Below are 21,527 nucleotides of genomic sequence, written 5' to 3'. Positions count from 1 at the left end.
CTCTAGGAAGAATGAAGAATTACGTTTTCTCTCTAACCGTTTCCAGCGTGGACTCGTGTCGTTGAAATGCTCTTTTTTTATGTTTTCAACCACAGGCCAGAAGACCTCCCTGACTCAAGAGACTGAGCTGCTGGAGTCTCTCCTCCAGGAGGTGGAACATCAGGTGTGTGGCCACAGAGCAGCACCATGCAGCCATGCTGCCTGTTTAGAATAACCGTCTAAAAAGAGACTGTGACAGAAGGAATAGGGGGGGGGGGGGGGGGGCACACTTCAGAAATGGTTTTAGGATATAAACACAAACACAATGGTGGATGTTTTCCCGTCTACGGACCTGCCTTTAGAGGGTGTGTTTCTTGCAGGACATACTGCGTTGTCCGTTGCTTTGCCGAGGCAGGTGTATAAGCGGAGAGTGTCAAGTGAGTGTTTTTTCAGCGGTGGGTTTCTCTGCCGCAACCGCACCGCACTGCACTCTGGGTAGCGAATGAAATCTGGGGCACACCGAGGCTTCTGTGGGTGGGACTGACTCACCTTTGCTTGACCAGCAAACCCTGTGTAATTTTTCCAAATTGATTCACATTTTGGTTACGGGTTTGGTTGAGGTTAGGGGTTTGTTTTTTAGGGTTAGGGGTTTGGTTATGGTTATGGTTAGGGACAGTTTCATGTTTTAACCTCGTCGGATGCTGGTCAGGAACGGTCCCTTTAGGCTCAGCCCCCCCCACCCCTCCACCACCACCACCTCTATGGGTGCATCACAATGGTCCACTATAAAGACACATTCCTTTTCTCATCTTCATCTGCACTGGTCAGACAGGGTCAGAGCAGCAGGGCGGAGGAGGACAAGGTGCTCTCAGCTCCTGACACTTGAACAGCGGGAGGATGGGAGGTAAGGCGAGGGAGCCGGCTTAGAACGTTGGGATGCACATTGGCCGAGTGGCTTCTCTATGGAACCCTCCAGAAGCTTTGCTGTGAAAAGCAAAGAGGTCTTATGGGGTGAAAGGAGTCATTGGTTGGCCGAAGCTTGAAAATCCTTCCCATTTCACGCATCATGGGTTTCTATACTTGAAGCCCCAGCAGAGACAGAGGTTTAGTGAACATCGTGGGTTTCTGTTCTACTTGTTTGTTTGTTTTTACTTCGTTTATTGTTTTTTTTGGAGAGCATCAATTATGAATACAGCATTTATAAAAAGTAAAAAGGTACATACAGTTTACACTACAGAAAATACTTACAAAATGTAAGGACATACAAACAAAATAAAAAACATAAAAACAAAACATGACAACAAAAAAGAGAAAATAACATACCGACAAAAAATAAATAAAAATAATACAAGTTAAGGGCTTCCAGTTTCTACAGAGTCGGGAAAGGTCAAGGTCTCAGTGTAGGATAGGATAGGGTCCCATATGAGGTGAAATGTATCAATTGAACCTCTTATAGAATTATTATTTTTTTCTAAGTGGAGGAAAGATAGCAAGTCCTTCAACCAGGAGAATGAGCTTGGAGGACTAGAACTCTTCCAGTGTAATAATATGCGTCTGCGTGCAATAAGGGAGGCAAAAGCAACCACACTAGCACACTTTTTGTTAAGACTGTTCACTAAAGCTGGCATCCCAAAAATTGCTATCAAAGGGCATGGTTGTAAATCAATATTGAGAGATCTGGACATAGTGTCAAAAAAGGAAGACCAGTATTATTTTAATAATGGGCAGGAATAAAACATATGTGTATGATCAGCAGAGGAAGAAGAACACCTGTCACAAGTGTCGACCGTGCCTGGGAACGGCTTACTGAGCTTTGCTTTAGTAAAATGACTCCTATGCAAAACTTTGAACTGAATCTGAGATAAGCGAGCACATGAAGATGTAGAGTTCACCATAATAAGTGCCTTTTCCCATAATTCCTCAGTCAACATCAGCCCCAGTTCCTCTTCCCATTTGTTTTTGGTTTTTGTCAGAGGGGAAGTCTGATAATAATAATAAATTGAAAAACACATAGTAAATTAAACAGGGAGAAAAGTACAAAAGAACAGATACACTGGGTGCTCACCTCAAACAATAAACAAATTAATCAATTAGGATCCAGAGAGGAAAGAGTATTTACATAAGAAATTATAGGTTGCCATCTTTTATAGAAATTCGCTATCGAGCCTCTTAATGAATATTTCACCTTTTCTAGTGACAAAAAGGAGATCAAGTCGTTTAGCCAGGTCGTAGCAGAAGGTGGATTTGGGCTTTTCCACTGCAACAGAATACGTCTACGGGCTATGAGTGAGGAAAAGGCAACAACATCAGATTTTTTTGGATGAGACTGGCTGGTATACGGGGTACTCCAAAGATGGCTATCAAAGGGCAGGGTTCTACTGTAACCTTGAGGGCATCGCTTAGTGTCTTAGAGAAACCAGACCAGAAATCTGCTAATTTTGGACAAGAAAAAAACATTTGAGTGTGATCGGCCGGTGACGAGCCACACCTATCACAGGTGTCACCTGTACCCGGAAACAACTTACTGAGCCTGGCTTTTGTAAAATGCATCCTATGTAGGACCTTAAATTGAATCAGGCTTAGACGGGCACATGAAGTTGATGAGTTGACCCTGATTAGGGCCTCCTCCCACCAATCGTCCGTTATCTCGAGTCCAAGTTCCTCTTCCCATTTACCCCTAACCCTTGCAAGAGAGGCCACACGTGACGATGATATAATGTCATATAAAACTGAGATCATACCACGTGCCACAGGGAGAGAGAAGAGAGCACCTCAGAGACAAGAGAGCCACTGGAAGTTGAGGGAAGGATGTGAAATGGGTGCGAGCATAATTACGGGCCTGAAAATATCGGAACAGATGAGAGTGGGGCAAATTATATTTAACACGGAGATCAGTAAAGGTGGCAAATGAGCCCTCTAAATATAAATCATTGAAACAAACCAGGCCTCTGTCCTTCCACAAATTGAAAGCGGTATCTAACTTAGAGGGCAGAAACAAGTGGTTATTACTAATGGGGCTGCATGGGGTCGGGGCAGAAAGTTTGAAATGTTGCCTGAATTGTTTCCAAATTTTCAAGGAAGAGAGTAGAATTGGGTTACTAATGTATTTGGGACAACAGGAACGCAGAGGGGCACAAACCAACGCCGCCAGGGAGAATGGGCGGGAAGAACTGTCTTCCATTATGCACCAATCAAGGTTGGGCGAGTTACACCACGCATTAATTTTCTGAAGATTAGCCGCCCAATAATAACAAAAGGTTAGGCAACGCAAGGTCTCCTTCCCGTTTACTTTTCTGCAGTATTTCTCTACGTGCTCTCGGGTTCTTACCAGCCCAAATAAACTCAGAGATTATCCTGTCCAAGTTTTAAAAAAAAAAATTGGAAGGAATACAGGAAGACACTGGAAAAGAAACAAAAATCTGGGCAGAATGTTCATTTTGATAGAATTGATTCTACCCATCAGGGAAAGAGGAAGAGTTCCAGCGCCCCAAATCAGATTTAATTTCCATAACCAACTTTGCGAGATTATTTTTATGGAGAGAGGCGAGGGAATGAGCAATGTTGATGCCTAAGTAGCGGAAACTGGTGTGGGCCAGTCGGAAGGGAAGGTACCTATTGGAATTAGCTTAGCTGCCTTGTTAACACTTAATCAGCCGTGAGGTGTTAAACAGCACCAGTGAGTACAAAAAAAAATCTACCTTTGCACTCGATCAAATTTCAGGACCCTCCTTTCATGACTTTTCCTAGATATGTGCGTTCTACCACCCAGCATCTTTACATTTTCAAAATCGAGTTAGTATAAAGCGATTTTGCAGTATTTCTGTGTGTGTCTGTGTATTTGCCTTGGGATTCAGCTGCCATCTTTTTCTCCAAGGCTGCAATTCTCTTTTATATCAGCAGAGGTAGCAAGGGGGCACACACTGTGCTCAACCTTCAGGCTTCAGTGCTGAATTAGATACAGTGGATAAGACTGATATTTGTAACATAATGTGTTTATATATAGGCTATATATAGCAATAGTGATACATAAGATATGTATATGTACAGACAGTTATGAAAATGATAAACTGTACAGTATGACTTTTACAATCCCTTCAGATTTGTTGGAGCTGAGGTTTTTTTTTCACCCAAGTTCCATGCAATAGTGATAAGATATTATGATATGTGTAGCCTATGTACAGTTATGAATGATACACTGCACAGTATGTACCTATCAAGCTGTGTGGTATTACATAGGTACCACAGCAAAGTAGTTCATCAACAAATATTATATAACAAACGGATATTTATAATATTGTATATAATGTCTTTTTTGATGATTATGCCTGTACAGCGCTGTCAATTTTCAAATAATGCTATAGGCTATATATATATATATCTACCCTCCCTCCACCCCCACCCAGAGAGCTTTGGACTGTCTGGATATGAACACTTGATCTCTGCACTTTATATTTATATTAATTATGACTCTTGCACTTTGATGTTGGTTTGCACTGTCTTGTCCTGTCTTGCACCTATCCTGCTGTAAACCGTGCTCCATTGTTCCAAACCAAATTCCTAACATGTTTACATGTCATGGCAATAAAAGTCTAAAAGTCAGTTGTGATATGAAGTAGCCAACAATTCTCATGTCGACCATGATAATAATAGGCTACAACAGGGTTGTACATAGATATACGCAGATTCATATTTGGATAGTTGATTTTGGCACCATTGTATAGTAGCCAATTGCAGAGAGTATACATTATTTTGTTTGTTTACTGCACATTATAAATGAAATGAAAATAGCTGTTGTGAAAAGTGAAAATATAGTGTGTTCATGTTGCAGTGAAATCTATTTACATAGATATATCAGATGTGATATTTCTACTACAAACGAACACAGAGAGACAGATAATTCAAGTAACATTTTTATTTACTTGCAATGTTCACGTCAATTCTTCCAAGTAAAAAGTATGGTAATTAATATGAACACCAATATATATTTAAAAAAAGTAGAAAGTGAATAGGAGGTCGCCGGAGCGCTCAGCGTGGGCGCTGTCAGGTAGACAGGGCAGGAGAGGCATCAGGCCTGGCCATGGGACAGTCAGCATCCCCAGCACACCGTTGCTGGCTTGGTGCATGTGCCACAGACAAATCGTCCACATGACTGGTTACAAAGTTCTGAGTTACATACACTTGATGTTGATGGGGGAGGGTTGAATGGCTCGATCGTTTCCGATCAATGAACAATAAGATCAGGTTTCTCCCACGGTGTGTTTCTCTTGCGTGATATAGTGAAGACAGACAAGTGTGCTGTCCTCACTGTGTTCATGTTGTGCAGTGAACAAACAATTGTTGGGAGAATAAACTGTCTCTTGCCGTGAAATGTGTACATCAAATAAAATGATGTCGGCGATGATTATGCCTGTAATCATCAACGATATAACGAACGGATATTTCTGAGTGGGGCAGTCCCAGATATAGTGAAGACAGACAGGAAAGTAAGGAGAAGAAGGGAGAGAGTATTGCCAATTGATAATAAGATATTGATCATGTAGGAATAAGTGTGTTCATATGCAAACATATTCAATGGAATGTAATTAGTAGGCAATTGTTTATCACAGATGAATCCTGACAATTGATGGTTGATGCATGGGGGAGGGTCATCTTATTCTCAAGGATCTCTTTCTGATCGTTTCCGATCACCAGACTGCATGGAAGATCATAGGGGTGAAAGACCACTCATCCCTGCAGTCTATTTTTGAACAGGCTACTCTCAGACAGGCTAATAGAATTATCATGAATCCCTCCCATGTCCTACATGCAGAGTATGAACTGCTGCCCTCTGGGAGGAGGTTCAGAGTCCCCCGCGCTAGACTAAATAGATTTAAAAATTCTTTTATTCCCGTTTCTGTTAAACTTTTAAACTGCACCAGATGAATATTGAACATATCTTGCTTATCGTTTTATTTCCACTCTTGTTTTAATCAAGGCTGCCTTCTGTTTGTGTGTTAACATTCTGTATTGTCTGTTGTTCTTTGTTGGCTGCTGTGGGGTGTAAGCCCAATACAAATTTCCCAGTGATGGGACAATAAAGTGACTTTTGACTTTTGACTTGACCACACAAAGGATGCCAATTCCTCCAACAAGCCCTTCAAACAATCCCCCACCAGAAAGGTTGTACTCAGTTGTACTCAACTCTCTCAACCACGGCAGTTTCAACCACGGCAGTTTCTCGCGCCTGTCCCGTTGCAGAGTGTATTCATTATTGTGTTTGTTTGAATCCTCACTGTGTTCATGTTGTGCAGTGAACAAACAATTGTTGGGAGAATAAACTGTCTCTTGCCGTGAAATGTGTACATCAAATAAAATGATGTCGGCGATGATTATGCCTGTAATCATCAACGATATAACGAACAGATATTTCTGAGTGGGTTGAATTGATAATAAGATATTGATAATGTATTTCGCTGTCGACCAAAATCGTTTGAAATTACGTGCTTGTGCATTGAATGACACTATGTACAGCGCTGTCAATTTTCAAATAATGCAATAGGCTATATATGAATGTTCAGTTGTGATATGAAGTAGCCAACAATTCTCATGTCGACCATGATAATAATAGGCTACAACAAGGTTGTACATAGATATACGCAGATTCATATTTGGATAGTTGATTTTGGCAGCATAGTAGCCAATTGCAGAGAAACTAAAGCACTTGGTTATAAACATACTAGGCTCTGTTTCTAACAAGTAGGCACAAACAAAATCACTGTATGGGACGACTCGTTTCTAAGTTACAGGGTTGATGGCTCTCAATCAACCCCCAGGGTTGATGGCTCCCATCAACCCCCAGGGAGGGTTGATGGCTCTCAATCGTTTCCGATCATTGAACAAAGACATCGGGTTTCCCCCGCTCCACCAAGTCCCAAGGTGTGTTTCTGTAACCATTGTCTCCTCCTTGTTGCATAAAACAAATCAAGACTCGCTCCTCTTAGGAGACCACTATTTATAAATAATAATCCACAGATAGGCACAGTCACAGTGCTACATGAAAATATCTAGCCACACACCACATATCATAGCTCCGCCCTATATGTATTTATCATCATATTTCTCAATATAAAACGGAGGTACGATATATGGCAGATATGTATGGTATATTATGGCAGTTTCTGGCGCCTGTCCCGTTCTGTTGTTCAAAGAATATAATATAAAACGCATCACATGTTTGTCATTGTGTGAAAATGTTTCTGTAGCGAAGAACCTTGGTTCAATCTGGAGCTGATCAACTCCGGACGGCAATAACACGTTGTGGGTGCAATTGTGCAAGAATAACACTATTTACAGCGCTGTCTTTTATTGCTATATGTATTACTGTTATATATAAATGTGAACATTACAGATACCTGGTCAACACAGCTTGGGATTCCAAGGAAATTACTTGGAACTATGTGTGAAAGGGACAACATTGTAATATATATTACAGTTATTTTTTAATAATGCTAATCAACTTTCATTCGTTAGTAATGAAAACTCCTGCAGTCTCGATCAATCTCCTAGATGAATCTCCTCTCCACTCCGCTCTGCGCTGCGGGCAGTGGGGGACGGTGTGTTTCTGTTGCGTGTCCACGCTTCTTGCGTGACATCGCCATCTAGCGATTTTTGTGGGTCAGTACACCCTCCCCCATTGTGAATAGTGGTCGTGTGATTCCACACCTCGTCGCGCTTTAGTAGGTAAAAAAACGGCGCGCCCCTAGTGTTAATGGGGAAACACTCACTTTTGCTTATATTTAATTTGTAGCCCGAAAATGACCCAAAGGTTGTCAATATTTGTAAAATGTTGTCAATACAATTCCTCGGGTTTGTGATATAGAGCAAGAGGTCATCGGCGTAAAGAGACACGCGATGCTCTATACCCGCTCTGTAAATGCCAGTGAAGTGTGGGGACTCTGGGGAGGATTTGAGAGCAATGGAGAGCGGTTCCAACGCAAGGGCAAAAATCAGGGGTGAGATTGGGCAACCTTGACGGGTGCCTCTCGATAGGTGGAAGTAGTCAGACCTTTGAGAGTTAGTTGTCACACAGGCAGTAGGGGCAGAGTATAAAAGTTGTAGCCAGGAAATACATTTAGACCCAAAACCAAATTTCCCCAATGCAGAAAACAAATATGCCCACTCAACCCGGTCGAAGGCCTTCTCCGCGTCTAGCGATATGACCATTTCAGCAACTTGAGAGGAGCCAGGAGAAAGCACAATATTTAAAAGTCTCCTAATGTTAGACGACAATTATCGTCCTCTGACAAACCCTGTTTGATCTTCCGAAATTATGTCTGGCAAGCAAGGATCTAGACGGGAAGCCAAGACCTTGGCTAGTAGCTTAGTTTCTGAATCAAGCAAACTTATTGGTCTCCACTCTCCAGCTGCCGCACTCTTCAGGGTTTTTGCCTTTCTTGAGTATAAGCTAAATTGAAGCTTGATTTAAGGTTGGGGGGAGAAATCCTTGTTCTAGTGAGTCATTAAACATATTTAATAATAAAGGGGCGAGAACATTTCTTATAAAAATCAATCGGGAATCCGTTTGGGCCTGGCGCTTTGTTATTCTGCATTGAATTAAGACAAGTGATTATCTCCTCTAACTGCAAAGGACTATCTAAATTATTCTTGTTATTCGCATCTATGGTAGGGATATCCAAGCTGTCTAAAAAAGTATTCATTCAAAAGTATTTTGCTCTGCTGGGGGTTCAGATTTATAGAGATTAGAGTAGAAGGAAGGAGAAGACTGAATTTATTTAAGTTGGGTCAGTAGTAAGAGAGTGAGAAGAGTCATACACTTGGGATATGATGCGAGAGGCTGATTGGCGTTTGAGTTGGAGAGGCGGCTGGCTTTATCACCATATTCATAGTATGACCCTTTGGTCCTTCTTAGAAGGTGTTCTGCTTTGTCCGTAGATAGCAAGTCAAATTCAGATTGTAATTGAGCCCTTTTGGCATACAAGTCTGGACTGGGAGAGTTGGAGTATTCTCTATCTATGCTGAGAATTGAATCAATCAGCTCTTGCTGTTTTTGTTTATTTTTATTGGCCAAATGTGTGCTGTATGAGATAATCTCTCCCCGTATCACAGCTTTTAAAGTTTCCCATAACAAAGAGGGAGAAGTTGATTCTGTTTTATTGATCTCAAGGAAGACACTAAATCTCTTTGAAATAAAGTCACAGAACTCCTCATTAGCTAGTAGCCCTGTATTGAACCTCCATTGTCTATTAGTAATAGGCGAGAGAACTAAGTCTAAAATATGTGGGGCGTGATCGGAAATTACAATAGCGGAATATTCAGTGGATTTCACAGCAGGTAGAAGAGCTTTGTCTATAAAAAAATAATCAATGCGAGAGTAAACTTGATGTACCTTAGAAAAAAATGAGAAATATTTTGCGGTCGGATGGAGGAAGCGCCACGGATCTATGCGACCTGACTGACTTGTAATGGAAGACAGTGCCCTCGACATGGCAGAGGGCGTCAGTGTTTTTGGGTGTGAGCGGTCAAGCTTGGGGTCTATCACTAAATTCAGGTCCCCCCCTAAGATAAGACGATGAGTATCTAGGTTCGGGATATTAGAAAAAAGGGAGGTCATAAAATGTGGGTTGTCCCAGTTAGAGGCATAAACACTCACCAATACAACTGAGGTTTGATACAAAATACCACTAACTATAACATAGCGCCCTCCAGGGTCAGATACAATTTGTGTAGGGGAGAATTGAATACGTTTGTTTATCAAAATAGCAGCACCCCTGGATTTGCTATTTAGAGCTGAATGAAATATTTGCCCAATCCATGGTTTACGCATTCTGTTATGATCACCCATACACAGATGGGTCTCTTGAAGGAAAGCAATGTCAGTGTTAAGACCCTTAAGGTGTGAACTCTCTGGAACGCTTTACTGGACCCCCTAGCCCACGGACATTCCAACTCACCATTCTAATAGAAGAGCCATCTATTCCCCTCTGAGATATACTTAGATTAGCCATTAATCAGGTATAAAAAATATTGATGACAAGAATAACAAAATAAATAATAATAACATAAAAAGTAGAAGTGAGCAACCCAGACACATCTAAAAGATATTAAGAACATATGAAAAACCTCCCAGTATTTAACAATAAACAACACATTCCCCCAGAAACAAAAACAGAGAATAATCAACATAATCCCCAAAAAACACAAACATACATTTTGACAAAGATACAACTTGAAACCAAATAGAGAAACGTTCCCTAAACTTGTCATACACGAACAGGACGAGTTGCAGGGTTGGATTATACACAACCGATTTACCATGTAGTCGGTATTGCCCCCTGGTGGAGTGTACGCCAAATGAACAATAGTAACAGTTAACTAGAAAACCTGCGAGAATAGCAGACAGAGTTAAAGTAGGCTAGAGCAGGCGATCTCTCATAATGTTTAAACTTAAACTTAAAAATGTAAATTAAGACCAGCAAAGAAAAAGAAAATAAATGCTCCTAAGAGAGTATAAAGTCAAATGAATGAAACGGTGGCCAAGTCCAGCAGTGAAACAGAAAATAAAGACTCCTAAGAGTAGGTCAATGTCAAATGATCACCGTAACACATACCGTCTCTAGTTGTTCATGACTTGTGGATGCATTCTTGGTAAAACTGCTCTGCTTGCTCCGGAGAATCAAAAAAGTGGTCCACGCCGTTGAAGGTGATGCGCAGCCGGGCAGGGTACATCACGCCGAACCGTATGCCTTTGCTGTGTAGAGCGAGGACTTCACTGCGTTGAAGGCGGCTCTCCTCTTGGCCACAGACGCGCTAAAGTCCTCGTAAATGCTATGACCCTGGTAGACCATGTAGCGGTGTTCTTTTGCCCAGTGCAGCACTCTCTCCTTCTCAATGTAGCGATGAACAGGACGAGATCCCTGTCGGGGTTTGGGTCCGAGGCTGCGATGAGCGCGGTCGAGTTCAGGGCCATCCTCCGGTAGGGTATCCCCGACCACCTCCCTGAATAACCCCGACATGAATAGTCGCGGGTCCTTGCCTTCAAGCCCCTTGGGGAGACCAACTATTCTCAGGTTCTGGCACTTTGAGCGAGAGACCAGGTCCTCCACTGCAGCTCGGAGTGTAGTGCGCTCCTCCGCCATCGATGCCATCTTGGACCGCAGCTCCATCACTTCTTGTTCCAGGCCTGTGATGGCGTCCGAGTGGGAAGATAGGGCCGTTTCCATCTCCGTTATTGTGGAGGAGTGTATTCATAGCTTTCAGTCACATGGTTTCTTCCCTAGCAACCACCAACCTGACGGGCAAAAAGTATCATAGCAACATCGCTCAACATGGCTGCCTACTATTTAGACCACCTCACTCATGAAGAACTATCAAGATACACGACGGTGATAGGAGTGGAGGATTGACACCATTCAAATAGTGTTGGATTCCCTGTCTTCTACTCTATCCGGACACGTTGGAATTATTTTCCTAACCCCCGGAGAATCAAAGTTATTGACCTGCAAAGGGTGCCTCCTTGACCGGCTTTTCCCGTGAATAACACCGGTTATGGAGGTGGTACAAACATAAGACTATTATTGCTAAATTCACCATCAGTATACGGTCATTTTGAGCCCTTAACCACCGCGCTGACACCCCGAGAAGATATACTTTTAATATGAAACTCGTTCAACCGGGCGTTCACCGGCTGCTGGACGAAACTCCCAACTCCCGCTGTCAGCGAGGCGAGGGAATATTTATATCCGGGAATTCGCTCCTTGCTGTGTCCACGGTGATAGGAGTGGAGGATCGACTCCATTCAAATAGTGTTTGATTCCCTGTCTTCTACTCTATCCGGACACGTTGGAATTATTTTCCTAACCCCCGGAGAATCAAAGTTATTGACCTGCAAAGGGTGCCTCCTTGACCGGCTTTTCCCGTGAATAACACCGGTTATGGAGGTGGTACAAACATAAGACTATTATTGCTAAATTCACCATCAGTATACGGTCATTTTGAGCCCTTAACCACCGCGCTGACACCCCGAGAAGATATACTTTTAATATGAAACTCGATCAACCGGGCGTTCACCGGCTGCTGGACGAAACTCCCAACTCCCGCTGTCAGCGAGGTGAGGGAATATTTATATCCGGGAATTCGCTCCTTGCTGTGTCCACGGTGATAGGAGTGGAGGATCGACTCCATTCAAATAGTGTTGGATTCCCTGTCTTCTACTCTATCCGGACACGTTGGAATTATTTTCCTAACCCACGGGAAATCAAAGTTATTAACCCGCAAAAAGTGGGTTTTGCCCGTGGGTTTTGCCCGCAAAAAGTGCCTTTTGCCCGTCAGGTGGGCGTTTCCACTATGCTGTGACGTCACATGAAAGCTATGAATAGCCACGGTGGAGACCACGGAGTCCAGGGAAGACTGAATTGGGGCGAGGGCTGCGTTCAAAGAGGCGGTGAGTTCAGCAGTCATGCTTCTCCTGGATTTTTCCAGTTCGATTACCAGCAGCTCCAGCGTAAGAGGCGTGGGCTCGGACGCCATATTGTTAGCGTTAGCTATGCCTTCGCCGGAGAAAAGTGTCTTCTGCACGGTCTTTTTAATAATTTTGCAGGTTCAATGCTGACTTAGTTAAGACAGGCTTACACTAAATATAGACTTAGGGGATAGGCGTAATAAACAAAATATTTTGAAAATGTGCGGGAGGCAAACACCATGCGTCCATCCACTACATCGTTCAACCGGAAGTCTGGAATGAAAGATTTGACCAATCCAAGCCTTCCGTAATCGAGTGTGATCATTTACCCGTAAATGGGTTTCCTGGAGAAATGCAATGTCCGTTTGTAAAGTTTTGAGATGAGAGAGAACTCTAGATCTCTTAATTGGACCATTCACCCCCCTCACATTCCAACTAACAAATCTCACCGGCTGCCCTCCCACGGCACCAGGGTTTACAGTTGGGTTAGCCATTAAATACTAGCAGGAGAGCAACTGAGTGAACTGTAAAATAACCCTTTTAGAAATAAGATGACCTGACAGGGGATCAAAACTGGAGCCACATTTTTAAAATAAAATACAAAAACAGTACAAGAAAATAAAAATACATATAAAATATAATAACTGTATGTTTGTTACCAACATAAATATATTAAAAACAAAACAAAATGTAGGCCTAAGCTCGCCGTTACGAGTAGCGGGAACACTTCGTTTAACATCCGATTGGTTTGCAGAGGAGCGTGTTCCAAATATGATTAAACAATACGCCACAATAAACTGGTGATACATCCTAATATATACATACCACATGAACAGCAATCACTACTAAATATCATCAGTATTAATTATTATTAGTAACAATAAACAGAGAGCCAACTTAATGGTGGTATTTTGACTAACATCTAACCAGGCAAACATAGGGATTTCCCCCCAAAATATAACAGTAAACAGTAGAGAGGACAGTAAACTCACGTCGGTGTCCTTTAAGTTCCAAGCACATCCAAAAACATCCAACGACAGCACGGCAAAAAATAAGTTATTGGTCCCTCAAAAAGGAAAAATAGGGTGTCCTCACGTTGAAACACATGTCTATGTCAAATCAAAAGAGAATGAGGTGTAGCAGTCTCTGTACAATATGTCCAAATAAGTGCAGCAGACTTTGTAGAATATAGTCCCATCAAAAAAAAAGAATGGAGAGCTAGAGAGGGACGAACATAAAAATAAAAGTTCGGATTCGGGTGTGCCTTGCTTAGTCAACAAGAATGTTCATATGACGCGAGGTATCTTAGTTCCAAAAATAGGAACATATAGCAAGCCCTTCATGTATCAATATGTTGTTGATAAAATGCTACGGCTTGTGCTGGTGAATCCAAAAAGTGGGTAGTGCTATTGAAGGAGACCCGCAGGCGAGCTGGGTATTTGAGACCAAACCGTATCCCTTTCTTGTAGAGAGCGGACTTGATGTTATTGAAAGCGGCTTGTTTCTTCGCAGTGACCGGGCTGAAATCCTCGTAGAATTTGATGGAATGTCCCTGGTAGGAAACATCGCGGTGTTCTCTGGCCCATTGAAAAACCAGCTCCTTTTCCATGTAGCGGTGGAATCTCACTATGACGGGCCGCGGGCGCTCGCCCTGACGAGGCCTGGACCTCAGACTCCGGTGAGCGCGGTCAAGCTCTGGGGGCTCAGGGAACGAATCTGCACCCACCACCTCGCGGAACAGGGCTGACATGAACTGCCTAGCATTTTCACCCTCTATGTCCTCGGGTAAACCCACCACTCTGATGTTCTGCCGTTTGGAGCGGGATATCAGATCCTCCACTTTAGTTTGAAGCGAGTCATTCTCCGCGGTCGCGGAGGTTAGCTTCGCCTGCAGAGTGGACACATCGTTCTCCAACCCTGTGATCCTGTCACTGTGATCGGTGAGGGCAGTTTCCATGTCGCTAATGGTGGAGCTATGCGTAGACACAGTGGAGCGAATGGAATCCAAAGATGCTTTGATTGGAGCTAGAGATGTCATCAGGGAAGCTTCCAGGGATGAGGTAAGCTCTGCTGTCAAACTTTTCCGCACGCACAATGCGACTTTCCTCTACATCACTCAACCGGAAGTTCCTCTGTTCTACTTTTAAGAAAGAGTGGAGTCACAGGTTTAGTGACCATGGCTGGCCTCCTCAGAGACTGGCTAATGATGGTGTCCTGGAGTCAGCTGTCAGTCTCCTGTCAATGTCCTGTCACCATGCAGCTATGTCAATCTTCTAGGACCTTTTCCCCTGGCCCTCTTAATGGTTCATTCATATCCACTTGAATCCCCCTCTCTCTCTCTCTCTCTCTCTCTCTCTCCCCCCCCCTCCTGTTTTCTGTTTTCTTCTACATGGAATCCGTCACCACCCACTCTGGGTTCTCCATGGCTAGTGGAACTGTTTGGGGGATTGTATTGTGGCTAGTCAAATTATGTGACTGATGAGAGTAGAGGGTGTGTCTGAGCCAAGGTATGTCTGTGTGTGTCTGTGTGTGTCTGTGTGTGTCTGTGCGTGTGTGCGTGCGTGTTTCGTCCCCGACAGTTACGCTCCTGCAGCAAAAGCGAGCTGATCTCCAAGAGCCCCGAGATCCTCCTCATGTTCCAGCAAGTTCACCGCAAGCCCATGCAGTCGTTTGTCACGACGCCGGTACCCCCAGACTTCACCAGGTACCTCACCAGTGTCCCGAAACCACGGCAACAACATTCCGTAAATACTGTCATCCAAAACTTCTCCGGGGGAAGCAAGGCTCTCTCTTCAGACCCAGATATGCTTGCGCATCATCTTTTTAGATACGCGTGGATGTTAAATATATAGAGGAGTTAAATATTCAGATTTCAGAATATGGATGATTCATTATGCACACTGAGATATTTTTAGGCTTTTATAATGGTTGTTTTATGACATTGAGCTGTGTAATTATGGCAACAACCCTCCCTCTCCGTCTACAGTGAGCTGGTTCCTGCCTATGACTCAAGCACCTTTGTTCTAGCAAACTTCAGGTAAAGAATTCCTCGACGCTGCATTTTACGCATCCATTTTTGGAAATGCTAGTTTTGGTGTGTGTGTGTGTGTGTGTGTGTGTGTGTGTGCCTGCGTGGGTGGAACAACCACTTCTTCCGCCTGGTCCTACTGGCCAGCGAAGGCTACCTCAACATAGAGACAGACAGACAGGCTACCTCAACATAGAGACAGACACCCTGGTCCTCAGACAAGCTAGTCGAGGGCTGCTACCCGACACTGGAGAGAATGGCCCTTTATGTACTATTTACATGTTTTTGGTTGTGCGTGTGTGTGTGTGTGCGCGCGTGCGTGCATGCCACGTAGAATTGAGGCTGTTTTGAGAGCAAAGGGAGGCCCTCCTGTACCCAAACGTCCCCCCCCCCAAAAAAAAGTACACTAGTGCATACTTACCTGTTCAATGTTCTAGTTAATAAGATGCAATTTTGTAGCAAAAAAAGAATACAAAGGACACAATTAGGTTCAGAGCACTTTATTCTTGCTTTGCCAGGTCCTGATTTAAGTGCTTTCGCTCAAGTGTCTAATTAGCCTGTGACTAATCATGTATTACTGTCAGAATGGGAGGATTCACCACCACGAAGGCACACAGGGACACATCTGTCCATGTTAATGAGCAATTGTTCATTGTTGTTGTGACATTTTACAGAGACGACACAGTTGATGTCGGTTGTTAAATGTTTAAAAAAGAAAAGAGAAAAAAAGAAGAATCAACTCCCGATGCCCCCTGACCGGAGCATAGATGACCTTTTCCTGTTGTGCCTGATGGATAGATGATTCACGCTCTGCTAAATGGCAGAAATGTAAATGTGGATGAGTAGGTTGGTTGTACTTATGTCGTTTTTCTGTCTTGCCTGTGGGTGGTTCCCCGTGTAGCACCCTGAGGCAGAGGGCAGACCCCGTCTACAGCCCCCCTCTGCAGATCTCTGGACTCTGCTGGAGACTCAAGGTCTATCCAGTGAGTAGCTGCCTTCAACATCTGCTTGACATTTTAGTCCTCGTTCATTCTAGACACCTGATTGTAAAGGGCTATAGAAGATTTGATTTCTCTGTCTCTGTCTGTGTGTGTGTGTGTGTGTGTGTGTCTGTGTCTGTGTCTGTGTCTTTCCTTCAGGATGGCAATGGCGTGGTACGTGGTAACTACCTGTCAGTCTTCCTGGAACTCTCTGCAGGACTCCCTGAAACATCAAAGTACGATCCTGCCCTTCAACTTACATGAACTTTATTTATTTTATTTATTTTATTTTTGTTTAATTTGAACAAAGCTTAAGGTGTGTGCGTGTGCGTGCAGGTACGAGTACCGCGTAGAGATGGTTCACCAGGCCTCCAGCGACCCCACTAAGAACATCATCCGGGAGTTTGCCTCGGACTTTGAGGTGGGGGAGTGTTGGGGGTACAACCGTTTCTTCCGCCTAGACCTCCTGGCCAGCGAAGGCTACCTCAACATGCAGACAGACACCCTGGTCCTCAGGTACGCTCTCCCCAACACTGGAGAGAATGGGCCTTTATGTACTATTGACATGTTTTTGGTTGTTTACATGGAGATGCACACATTTTGCAGCTATTAGAAAACAGGATATTGCCATATACAAGTGAGGTCACTTAGTGCAGCAATGCACAACACGACATGTGAAACTCTCAACACATGTACTGTAACAAGCCCTGTGATTATACTGCGGCTATGAAAGGATATGAGATCCATGTCCATCAAATGTAAAATGTAAAAATGACATGCTTCACCTTATCCATTGGTTTCCCTCCCTGGAGGCAGACAACAGATTTCTCATCTTTCTCAGCACGTCCTCTGATTTCTCCCTCCTCTGTCTTTTCTGCAAATGAACCGCATTGGAGTGTGTCCTATTTCCATATCCAGACTTTTTAGTTGAACTCAAATGAGAGGCTATTGTGACGCGCTTTGGAATAAAATATAAGTGCAGACCATTTACCATCAAAGTTGGCGTTTGGAAGTGTTGTCATGGTTCCTGATAAGATGAATGCATTCGACTATAAGACTAGCTCAGGACACATGTTATTGCTCTAGTACCGTGGGTTGAGAGCGTGGTCTGTAAGCGGTGTATTTATTGATATATCGTGTTCTTGGATTTTCACATGACATAACGTGGACTGAGTAGGTACCAGGTGCGCTCGCCTACCTTCTTCCAGAAGTGCCGAGACCAGTACTGGTACATCAGCCAGCTGGAGTCAGCCCAGTCCAGCTACATCCAGCAGATCAACAATCTCAAAGAGGTCAGTGGGTGCTCAGAAAACACACAACAGAGAGGGTGGGGGGGTTCTAGCACAGAGATCACCTTTCATCCTCATATTCTACAGTTGACTTCAGATCTTCTGTGAAGCTTTTGGAAAACTAGCCCCAGTCTATTTGTAAAAGCGTGGGTGTAGTAGAGGTCTAGTGGATAGTGAGTTGGAACTGGTGATCAGAAGGAGTTCAAATCCCACCTGGGAACACCACCACTAGTGTGCCCTTGAGTAATCACTTCAGCCCTAAGTTACTTCAGGGAGACTGTCCCTGTAATCTCTAATTGTATGTCGCTTTGGAGAAAAGTGTCTGCTAAATGGTTCAGATGTAAATGAAAGCGTTTAGCTTAGGTACCTGTTTCTGTACTCAGTCATGCTAGCCTAGTGTATGTCAGAATTAGCCAAGAATGCTTTTATATGACCAATTTAATATTTGTATGTATACAGAAATTGACTTGGTGAGGTTGGTGCATAGGACATACAAAAACAATCATATACTGTATAAGCAAAAACATTATTTAAAAGATAATAGCTTTTAGGGTGGGGGGTTGAAGTGGAAGTCCCAGAGAAGTGGGAGTCCCAGAGTGTTTGTGAGCCCCACTGCCATGGGGGAGAAACTCTCAACACATGTACTGTAACAAGCCCTGTGATTATACTGCGGCTATGAAAGGATATGAGATCCATGTCCATCAAGACTGTTCCAGACTGTTCCAAGTGTCCAAACCGGTGTGGAGCGTCTGGGTTCTCCTTCGTAGTCGATAATGGCTTGACTGTAATGTCCCCCATCATGTGATCTCTGTGGTTAAACTCCTGCCCCCCCCTGTGTGTGTGTGTCTGTGCGCGTGTGCATGTGTTCGTGTGTGTGTGTGTGCGTGTTCTCAGAGGCTGGCCATCGAATTGTTCCGCAGGCAGAAGTCTCGTAGCTCCTCCCCTCCCGACCGGCGCCCCGGCCCCTCGGCCTCGGAGAGAGACTCCCGCCCGGGGAAGACCCCCCCAGTGGAGGACCCCGGCCGGGCCAGCGCCGTCCCAGAGCCCAAGGAAGAAGAAGAGGAGGAGGAGGAGGAGGAGGAGAAGACACAACACGATGACTCCAACGTGAGTCAGATCATCATCATCATCATCATCATCATCATCATCATCATCATCATCATCTCTGTGTGATGGTTACTTTATTGGCTCAGTGCGGTGTAGGCAGATCTGACTCCACCGTTGTAGAAGATATGGGATTGTAATAAAGGGGGGGGCACGTGTGCTCTGTTTGTACTCCCAGAGATCTAATTTAGCCACGTTCCGCCCCCACTGTGCGTCTAGACGGCGCAGGTACAGTCATTATTTTTCCATTTGTGTTGGTCTCCATCCCCGATTTTTAAATGGATGGAATTGCAAAAACAACCCAGCAGCAAGAGTCTATTGCGCGCGGGACTAAATTAGATTTCAGGGCCACAGATAAATCATTCCAAACTTTGCTTCCACTTAAAACGTCACCGGGCCTATTTGTGTGCCGTCCTCAGCGTCTGCTCAGGTGTCTGGGATGAGGCCGGGAAAAAAAACCCGGGCCGTGGACAAACCCACTCCGTCAGCAGACGGGCTCAAACTAGAAGTTTCAGCCTTCAAGTTTTTGTTGTTATGTCACAAGTGTAAGAGAGTAAAATTCTTCAAAGTCTTCCTGACATTGCAGCACAAAGACAATAAGGCAATAGGCATAATTCAAGATAAAAGAAAGCGACAATAGTACAAGACATAAGTGACAAATAAGACAGAATACCATTAGCAGTATGGAGGCAATAGGCATAATTCAAGATACAAAAGTGACAATACTAAAGGACTTAAGTGACAAATAAGACAGGATACAATTCGTAGTATCCAGACAATGAGGCAATAGGCATAATTCAAGATAAAAAAGTGACAATAGTACAGGACATAAGTGACAAATAAGACAGGATACAATTAGCAATAACATGGATAGTTCAAGTAGTAAAGTGTCTGATCTTCAGGTTTCGGTAGGTCGTAGACATGGGGTGTGCTTGGGAAAGGTGTCTGAACGTTGTATAACTGGTGGTTTCATTGGTCTGTCGTAGAGAAGGCACAGCACAGTAAACAAAGACCTGCAACAACAAGCCGTGAATATGAATACAACATTCATAATGCTGACTTTGACTTTCTGTGAGGACGTCGAATGAATGCGGTGGCCATTTGAATGACGTCCGTGGCTTTTTTACACTGCAATGTCATCTCCTACAGCTCAGGTTTGACTCTGCAATGTTAATTTTTAATTAATTTAATTTTGCCATTTAGCAGACGCTTTTAATCCAAAGCGACTTACTATTACGAATTACAGGGACATTCCCCCTGGAGTAACTGAGTAACCTTACTCAAGGGCACACTAGTAGTGGTGTGGTTTCAGGTGGGATTTGAACTCACAACCTTCCGATCACAAGTTCAACTCACTATCCACTAGACCACCACTACCCCAATGTCATCTCCTACAGCTCAGGTGTTACTCTGCAATGTCATCTCCTACAGCTCAGGTTTTACACCTCTAAGGCCTCATGTTTTGTGCAGATTTTTTTTGTTTCGTTTTTTGGTAACAAACGTCTAGACGTCACAACAAGGACAGACATGAAGTAGAAAGTAAGAAAAATAAAGTAATTAAAAGACAAAACACAACATCAAACTAAAAAGACAATTAGCAACATTTTTACACTTTTGATTATTTGCCAGTAATCAAAAGTGTGTGTGCGATGGGGGGAGGGGGGGCATTACCACCATCAACAACCACATAGATGTAAGAATTAATATATAAAATAAATAAATAGTGGCTCAAATAACTAATTAGTAACATTGTCATGGATTCATGTTTTTTGTTGTTGTTGTTTTTTGGGGGGTCAGGAGTTGTCAGACGGGGACCTGGAGGTGGACTGTCTGACGGGGGACGAGGAGGCGACCCCCCTAGACGGCAGCAGCACCTCGGGCAGCTCGACGGCCACCAGCAACACGGAGGAGAACGACATCGACGAGGAGACCATGTGAGTCACCCACCTAGTCATCGTCACAGTTATTTGAGTAATCAGTGCTTCCCTTTGGTTGGTTCTGGTAGTCCCCGGGGGGGGGCGGACACACACACACACACACACACACACACACACACCGTGGTTTCATATGTGTACGAAGAGTTTACAAATCCGACATTTGGGAGTTCTGAGCACTCATAAAACGATACACCTTAGGAAGGGAGGGGGGAAAAGGGTCACCTGCGGTGATGATAGGGAATCACACGGATCGAGCCTTTGCCTTTCACAAGGATACGATTGTCTTCGTTTTGGAGTAAAGCAACGATAAAGAACGTCTACTCCGCCGTCCGTGGAGGAAGACCGTTCTCCCGGTCGTAACGCCCCTCCCCCTCCCCACTCTCCAGGGTGCTTCCTGAAGGGTGATGCCGGGGGTTAGTTTTGAAGTGAGTCGTGAGTCTGTGGGAGGGCTAGCGGCTGGAGTTTCAGTATCTTGTGTTTCTCTCTCTCTCACTCTCTCTCTCTCTCCCACCCCCTCACTGTGAGCTCACACCCAGATGAGCCAGCAGTGAGTCATCACTGAGCCTGCCTGCCTGGGGTACAAATCACCCCTGACATGCATACAACCTCCCCTACCCCTACCCATCTCCCCTAACCCTGCCACCCCCCCTCCCCCCCTGGACATGCATACAACCTCCCCTACCCCTACCCATCTCCCCTAACCCTGCCACCCCCCCTCCCCCCCTGGACATGCATACAACCTCCCCTACCCCT

The 21,527-nt window shown here is 44.1% G+C and overlaps 1 protein-coding gene across 1 annotated transcript in view; it reads left to right on the top strand.

Annotated features, from left to right (window-relative positions):
* Window positions 1-21,527, top strand: part of trim37 (tripartite motif containing 37) — a 42,172-nt gene that overhangs the window by 5,738 nt on the left and 14,907 nt on the right. Inside the window, exons 8-16 of the mRNA XM_080529289.1 lie at window positions 96-163; window positions 15,016-15,140; window positions 15,423-15,473; window positions 16,366-16,447; window positions 16,604-16,680; window positions 16,781-16,960; window positions 17,622-17,736; window positions 18,628-18,840; window positions 20,635-20,771. Of these exons, the coding sequence (XP_080385415.1) occupies window positions 96-163; window positions 15,016-15,140; window positions 15,423-15,473; window positions 16,366-16,447; window positions 16,604-16,680; window positions 16,781-16,960; window positions 17,622-17,736; window positions 18,628-18,840; window positions 20,635-20,771 (1,048 nt within the window). The remainder of the gene's footprint in view (window positions 1-95; window positions 164-15,015; window positions 15,141-15,422; window positions 15,474-16,365; window positions 16,448-16,603; window positions 16,681-16,780; window positions 16,961-17,621; window positions 17,737-18,627; window positions 18,841-20,634; window positions 20,772-21,527) is intronic.

Source organism: Nansenia antarctica (assembly GCF_963989245.1).
Source record: "Nansenia antarctica genome assembly, chromosome: 4".
Lineage (NCBI taxonomy): Eukaryota > Metazoa > Chordata > Actinopteri > Argentiniformes > Microstomatidae > Nansenia > Nansenia antarctica.
Note: the sequence above shows the minus strand (reverse complement) of the source record. Positions and strands in the feature narration are given on the sequence as shown.